This window comes from Vicia villosa, linkage group LG1 (assembly GCF_029867415.1).
Source record: "Vicia villosa cultivar HV-30 ecotype Madison, WI linkage group LG1, Vvil1.0, whole genome shotgun sequence".
NCBI lineage: Eukaryota > Viridiplantae > Streptophyta > Magnoliopsida > Fabales > Fabaceae > Vicia > Vicia villosa.
In genome coordinates, this window is record NC_081180.1 from 13269363 (window position 1) to 13277589 (window position 8227).

Consider the following 8227-nt stretch of genomic DNA (forward strand, 5'->3'; position numbering starts at 1 on the left):
ATGATAACCTATAAAAATATGACACCACCACGGTGATATGTGAAAAAACATTGAATATTAAGTTCTCCCTTTGATTTTATGTTATAAGAGATATTTAGTTCAACAAAAATTGATAAATTTAATTTAGAAATTAGATCAAACATATTAATTTTGATGATTTTTCAATAGACCTCACGGGTCCCTCAGGCATCACTGAATTGACAAAAATGTCACATCTTGTAAGTAACTTTTTTTGTTTAACATAGTAAATTTTGGGATTTTCTCAATTATTTGGAAAAATCCCAAATTAATTTCAGGGCATATGTTACGAATAAATTAAGAAAATCTCAAATTAATTTCTCAATTAATTGGGAAAATCTCAACTTAATTAAGTTGGTGAAATCTTCCGTAGATATATCTACACAATGAGTTGAAAAGAGAGTGTTCCGTCTACGAAAACGTTTCCGTAGATGCATCTACGGAAAAAACCAAATTTTTTTAAAAAATGATGCTTCCGGATGTGCATCTATGGAAACAGGAGGCAAAATTGAAATTTTGCGTGGTGGCTAAGAGATCTACGGGGTGGATTGAGAAATTGTCTTAATTTTTATTAACATAGCCATTTCTAAAAAAAGAATTGGAGATGTATTAATCTTAAAAGGTTTTTTTTTTTAATAAGCAAAGAAAGAAAGCACCTTATACTACAAGAAAATTATCGAAAACAAAGACTAGGATTTTTAAATCGATTTTTCAACTCGAAATCAATAATTTCAGAATTTTAGCATCTAGCCATTTCCAAGTAAGACTCTTAGTTAAAATTACAATATCAAAATATCTTTTATGACCCCTTTTAAAAAGAATCTCGTTTCTTGCCAACCAAATAAACCAGACAGCTGATCGACAACTAAAGAAGAAGATGACATTTTTTTTCTTAATCTTCCCTATCAAACAGTTATAAAATTCAATCAAATTAGACAAGACATCCTCTTGGAGAGACATATGACTTATACCAATCCATTTCAACATGATTAACCAAACACGAGAGACACAACAAGAATAAATGATCAAGATCCTCCACTTGGCCGAGGCATAGAGGAAAAACGAGATTATACGCACCAACGAGAATACCTCTATAAGCCAATTCATCCCTTGTTGGAAGTCTCCTAAATAAAATCCTCTAAGCAAAAAAATGGATGTTGCTTGGAATCCAAGAGCTCCAAGTTAATGCTAAGATAACTGACATCTTTGTGCCTAGCAAGAAATTTGGAGAATAAAAAGTAGACAATATTATGTACACTGAGTTTTCCGAATACCCGAAAGAGTCCCTCCACCAAACAATATAATCTTCAGCAAGCGGAACAGGGAAGTGTTTAATATAATATCCTACAGGCCTTGCAATAGAGTTGTGTTTTAGCGGGAAGAGAAGATGAATGGATCCCTAGGTTTCAACTTCAGCATCCTGAAGATCATTCAAATGTGTTGCTAACAGTACCCTTTGATCAAAGAATAATTCAAACATTGATGGAAATAACTGTTTGAGGGGTTGAGGACCTAACCATTTGAACTTCCAAAAATTAATTTCCGATCATGTACCGAGTTTACAAGAAATACCTTTCTGAAACAAACTCTCTTCTGACCCCCACGCTGTCACAATGCCTCTAAGATCATGCCATCAAATGGATGAATTTCTTGCGGCTAAAGGTCTAGCGGATTCGAGCAGGAGGTCTTTTATATCTCCATACTTGAATGATAAATATTGAAAGCATCGAGAGTCCCGCATGTCCATAATCTTCCAGGCTCATTTGCTGATTAAAGGAATGTTGAAGTATCACAATGCTTAAGGCCCAAGCCTCCTTCAACTTTTCATTTACACAGCGACAACCAAGAAACCTAATTGATCAGTCTCTTGCTTTCTTCACCTTTTCAAAGAAAAGCTCTTTGAATCTTGATTAATTCAAAAATTACCACCTGAGGTGCTTTGTAGAAGGAAAATAGATATAAAGGGATGTAATTAAGAATCACATTTAATAGAACGACATATCCTCCATAAGAGATGAACTTGCTTTTCGGACTTGAAAGACTACATCACGTTTTGTCAAAAGTAGAAACCCACGAGCTGCGCCTTCTTCAATTTATGCCTATGAGAATTCCCAAAAAATTGAAAGGAAGATATGTAACAAAGTATTTTATTTCAGATGAAAATATTTAGTGTGCAGACAGGTTACTAGAGGACAAGGCACATAGTAAGTTTGAGGTTGTGATGACATGCGGTCATTAAGTAATATTTGCGACCAATTTTAAACAAACCGGTGGAATTATGAGCAAAAGCGAAGCCCCGATATGGAAGAAGTGAGAAAAAACAACCAAGAGGAAGAAAGTTGAGACTTAGTGAAAATTTAAAGAAAAAGGAAGAAATCAGAGGATTTTTCCACTGGTTTTATCCCGACCGCAATGCTGACATCAAGGGCTTGATGAAATCATACCACAGTCGTGATGCTTCCCAACGCGACCGTGATGCTTCCCAATGTGGTCGCGATGCTCCGCTACTCTAACACACATCAACTACTGTTAATAAGGATTTTGTTACTTTTTTAGGGTTCAAAATTAGAGATAAAGAAAGTGATGGCCAGAGTTTTAGACCACGAAATTGAAAAGCATTGGAGTCATTTGATAGATTATTTTCCATAGATTTTGATGAATACTTCTTATCAACTCATGGTAATTGTTAATTTCACTATGAATTGCTAAGTTATTTTAGATTAGGTCTTTTGTGAGAAGAACCTAGTTATACTCTAGTGGATCATATGATTGTTTGAGAAGATTTGAATTTCTTTATTTTATAATCATTATTTAATTTTTCTTGTTCTTGATGCCTTTTGTATGTTGACGAGCACGCAAATTGATATTAGATGAGTAGAGATTATTAATCATAAGTCTACCAATCTGAATCTGGACAATTATTCAAGTTAGTAATTAGTTAGGAATATGTAATTATAAGTTGTGGCCTGTGAATTAACGAACTGAACAACACATGGTTTAACTTTGAATTGGCCTAAGGAATTAGAGAGTTATTATGTAAATTAGTGAGCTGTAAACCAAGGAATTAGGTATAGTGATCTTGTTAATTGGCCGTGAGATTACATTGTAATTTTAACTCATGTGATACACAATTCATCAACATGTATGATTAGGGGATTTGAAATAAAGATCTAATCGCTTTTCATTATTAAACTTTACTCGGAAAACTTTCTTGTTTTTGTTTTTATAACAAATCACTACTTAAACCCCCCCCCCCCAATTATTCATTTTAAATCGAATTGTTATTGCCTAGTAAAATTTGCAGTCCATGTGTGAAGACAAAATATTTTATTACTTTGACGAGACTGGTACACTTTCTAGTTTAGTCCATCAACCATTTTGGAAGATCCAACACTTAAGACCTTCTTTGTCTCTTTCGATTTCAACTGCAACCTACATAAATCGGTCGATGTAAGACCACAAGTTTTCGTTTCCCCCTGGAAAATCCCGTTCAAAGAGGATCCAATCACTGTCCATCTCTTCCTAGACAATGAAGTGTCTAGAAATTCAATCCCTGAAATTCGTCCATGATATAATGCTCCATCTGGCTTGCTATTGAACCACAATATGGCCGGTCCGACCAAAGTTAATGCAAGCAATTTGCATTTGGACACTTCTCAGTATTGAGTTGGTCATTGATGAGATGCACGTGCTCATCGCGATCCCTCTTTCCATCATACTCGCACAACTTGGATGGTTTCTCCATGGATTTTGGTATCTTGATTTCCAAAATCTTGATACCTAGTGGATGCTTTGGTTACACCTTTCCCGACCTGTTTTCTGCTTGATTCGGGGAAGGACAAGGCTTCCCCGATCTCCCCTGGAACTTTGGTAGGAGTTTGGTGCTTCCTACTCATGTACTGATTTCTTAACCTAGGCGTTTCGTCTTTCTTCATTTCGGTCTGCTCTAGGACGACATTATGAGTCCTCCTTGATGCAACCTCTTGAGTAATATTTTTACGTGGGGAGCTTTGTGGAGGATTTCTTCGAGGCGTTGTAACCTTTCCTGGACCGCATGCCAATTTTGCTGCCAAACTATATTGTAGATATTGTTCAGCAGCTTGTTAGTATCTTGATGTTCAAGGTTCGCTTGTAACAAATTGAGACTAGGTAAGGCTTTAGGCTACGAGACTAAAGGTGGAATCGATGATCCAATCAGAGGCATTTGGACAAATTCAATTATCTGAGGAGCCTGGACAAAATTTGAAATGTTTATTGGTATAAGAGAAAGAAAGTAGAAGTAGAAAGAGAATCTGTAATATATTATCTTACACAATGATCATTAAACATATTAGACTAAATCTATTGAAACATCATTTGACTACTCATCATAAAAAGTACGTTCTTTTACCTGTTGGTGCATGCTCTCAATGATATCATCTGAACATGAGTACTTAATTAATAATAATTTTTCTCTGGCTAACTCAAAACTTTAGGTCAACAGTTTAATCATTTGTTAGCAGATCAAGTAGTCATTCTCTCTTTAAATAAACCCGTCTTGTAACTGTGAGTAATTTTTATTCTTTGGAGAATAACAAAGATGATTTTCTTCTCAACGTTAAAATTTTAAATTTAAGAGACAACTAAGCAATAATACACAAAAATACAAAAGGTACAACATTGATGTATTATGTAACTATGTAACTATGTGAGTAATATTTAATGTGACTACAAGGAAATAGTTTATTGAAGTATTTGGTAGCCATGTAGAAAACATGAGCATTATAGATGTTGATGAATTATAATGTTTTAGTGATGTATCATGTATGTGATGCTCTAAGCTCATTTTAATGTTTTTTTATTTGTTTTGTTTTTTAGTTATATATTCATGCAATAAATGACAATATAAAATAAATAATGTTATACTAATAATTACATTAATGTTCCAACTATATAGCCATCAAGAAAGAGTTTAGAAAAAGTATTAAAAAAAATAGATTAAATCTTGAAAGATTACGATAATTTTTAATTAATCATCATAAATAAAGTATACATTTTAATATCTTTAAGAGATCTGCTTTGATTTGGTTAGCTACGATTTGGAGTATTTGGTTGGGTCGCAATAATGTTATCTTTAAGAGATTTGTTTTTATGTATGATGACTGCATAGCGACTATAGTTGTGAGGTTGTGGATTTGATTATCTTCTTTCCTTACTTTAGTAGTTGGTTGTAATTTTCATATTAGAACACTCTTCATCTCTTTTGTTTCGGAAAATAAGTGTCTCTAATGTTATATCTTAGGTGGAGTATCCGCGGCTCTCTTTTAATAGTATTTGCCTATTTAAAAATATCTTTCAGTATTGATTTTAATTAATTTGTACAAGATCAGATATAATTGGAGAGTAGCCAAACTATTTTAAAAATGAAAGTTGAACAAATGCATTGAATCCAATCTACTTTTAGCAAAAAAAATATCATGCTAGGAGAAATACTATTTTTAATATTAACTACATTGATACATTGATCAGCTGGAAATGTGGAACAAATGAATATATATTTAGCATTATGCTATCTGTATATATCATGGATTTCTCATTCCTTCTTCTCTAATAATATTCAACATCATCTAACAATTATTGATACATTTTCTTCCCAGAAAATATAGACTATAGTCCAAGAAGCACATAGTAGAGTATTGTTATAGGCAATGCAATCAACATTCCAAATATAACCCTGCATAAATACCAAATTCTCTATTAGCATTTTCTTTTAATAGGGATATAAATGAAAAAGAAGAGAAAAAATGAGACTCACGCAGTACTGAGTATAGTTGGATGAAGATTGTATTCTTTGGCAAACACAAATGGAACAATACCTTGTGGAAGTGCAGCCTGCAAAAATTAAACATTGTTATGTCAATAATTAAGAACATTAATTACTTATATATTTTGATTAATTCATGATAAAGTGAGTTTAATTTGACCTGAACAATTGAAACATGTAAGAGAGTTCCGCGGATACCAACTCCGATTGAGGTTGCCGCGATCACAGCGGGTCCGATTAAGAACCTCACCGCCATAGAAAATGTTGCAACTCTTTTACCACATGCAATCAACTTAGGCTGTAATGCCATGAACAAACCTAGACTAAACATGGCCATTCCAAGTCCAGTGTTTGATAGGATTGAGATCGAACCTTTTATAATCAACGGCATTTCAATGTTCCACCTGCAACGATTAATTCACAGTATAAAAAAACATTATTTTTAGCGATTCAATGGTTACAATTCACTGACAGTATCAGAGTTTACAAAATCTTTTCGGTACCTATATGATATAAGAGCCCAAACAAGTCCAATGAGACTTGCGTAGGTATTAGGGTTTCTAATGAGTTTTCTCCAAACCATGATGAGAATGAGTTTTGTAATCACACTTGCTGGTGGCATCTGTTTCTTTTTGCTTACATTCTCTCCTTCAACATCTCTTTCTTTCAGATTCATGTTCCCAACCATGTCATTAACACCTGCATTTCAAATTCCCAGTATTAAAAGTTAAAACAATAATCAACAAAAGGATAATGAATTTGATGTATAACATTGTCTTCATTAATACCTTTTGGTGAAACAGTGTTTCCATGTGGAACAGATTTTGAAGGATCAACAGTTCCAAAATCAAAAGAGGGAGGTCTATTAACAGCATGCTTAAGATTCCTTTCAGAAACAGGTGAATCACTCCACACAAACATGTGTAACTCTTTGTTATTAGGTCCACCACCAATGCTATCTTTCTTCTTTCTTCCACTATTTGTAGAACCATAAAGCATTGGATTTGGAGGAGGGTAAGAGCCATTATTAATATTAAACATCTCACTCTCACCACTCACTTTCGGAGATTGCATAGAATAAACATCACTATTTCTTTGAAAACTATTTCTGTAACCGTGAAACATTGCATAAGAATCAATTTGATTAATACTAGTAGTAGAAACTCTCGGTGTCGGCTGATCTCTTGACGATTGAACCGAATATATCTCAACACCGGTGAGATTCGAGACTCGTGGTGGCATCACCATAGAGTTAGAACCAGTAATCGATCTTCTAACAACAACACGAATTTTACCATCTTCACCAATCTCAGCATCGGTTTGAAGCGGCTCTCTACCGCTGAGCGAAACAACATCAGAATCAACTTTGAATGAAGTTATAGAAGCAGCAGTTTCAGGAAACTGTTGTGTAATAAGAAGTTTAGCAGCTCTATATTCAAACAAAAACAGCATAAGAGTATACCAAACAACACTTTGCATAACAACAATTTGCACCATGAGATTTCCTGATGAACCACCATACATGGCTGATAAAAGAGGGATTCCCATGACAAGTGTGTTAGGAAGAGTTGAAAGTGAGAAAAATGTAATAGTCCAATCAAGACTATCTTGGTTTTTTGTGAAAATGTTCCATAGAAAAAGAACAGCAAGGATAACTACTTTTTGAAGTGAATCAGCTAATATGAAAAGGTAGTTCATAGTGTATGGATCATTGGAAGATATAAAATGGAAAGATAGCAACGGAACTGCGAAAACTGCCACGAAACGGTTTATACCAGAACATTGATCTGGTGTGAAGATTTTCCACCAACGAACTGAACCATATGCTAATATCATAGCAACATATAATGGCACAATCGCTGTGAAAACATTGTACATATCTTTACCGGTAATCATGGTTATAGATAGATCAAGATAGGTTAGACACAACAAAAAGAGAGTTTGTGAAAGATTCAAATATATTTTGATGTTGTTACAAGTTCACAATGAAATTTATAAAGGAGATTTATGGAAGAAACAATGTATTTGATTTTGGTCTATATAAGAATATATTAAATATATTAATTTTTTTCGATGTAAAAATAAATTTTTTCTTATATTAAAAATTGCATTTATAAAAAAGTCAAAGATATTTAATTTTTTAATTTGTTTTTATTTGAGTCTTGAATTTTTTACTAAGAATTTATACTTACGATATTTAGATTTGACTCCAATTTATATTCTGTCATAAATTAGTGGACATATATTCCATAAGGTAGAAAAATGAAAAGGATATTCAAATTAAATTCACTTTTAAAAAAAAAAAAAATTCTTAGTCTTCCATCACCAAATTAAATTAAAATTAAATTCACTTTTTAAAAATAAATAAATGAGATTCGACTTATTGTACCATTACATCCATTGTCC

The 8227-nt window shown here is 33.2% G+C and overlaps 1 protein-coding gene across 1 annotated transcript; it reads right to left on the bottom strand.

The window, feature by feature from the left end:
* Positions 1 to 5664: 5664 nt before the first annotated feature.
* Positions 5665 to 7717, bottom strand: LOC131601302 (auxin efflux carrier component 2-like). The gene is made up of 5 exons (XM_058873090.1): positions 6610 to 7717; positions 6325 to 6520; positions 5982 to 6225; positions 5813 to 5889; positions 5665 to 5731 (listed from the first exon to the last, which is right to left on the bottom strand). Exons 1-5 carry the CDS (start codon positions 7715 to 7717, stop codon positions 5665 to 5667), a joined length of 1692 nt encoding a protein of 563 aa, XP_058729073.1.
* Positions 7718 to 8227: the final 510 nt, after the last annotated feature.

Excerpts from the sequence above, each read along its gene's own strand:
- LOC131601302 (XM_058873090.1), bottom strand. The coding sequence starts at position 7,717 with ATGATTACCGGTAAAGATATGTACAATGTTTTCACAGCGATTGTGCCA. Across the intron at positions 6,521-6,609 it reads AAACACTGTTTCACCAAAAG|GTGTTAATGACATGGTTGGG; the intron begins GTATTAATGAAG and ends TTTGAAATGCAG. Across the intron at positions 5,732-5,812 it reads CCAACTATACTCAGTACTGC|GGTTATATTTGGAATGTTGA; the intron begins GTGAGTCTCATT and ends GTATTTATGCAG.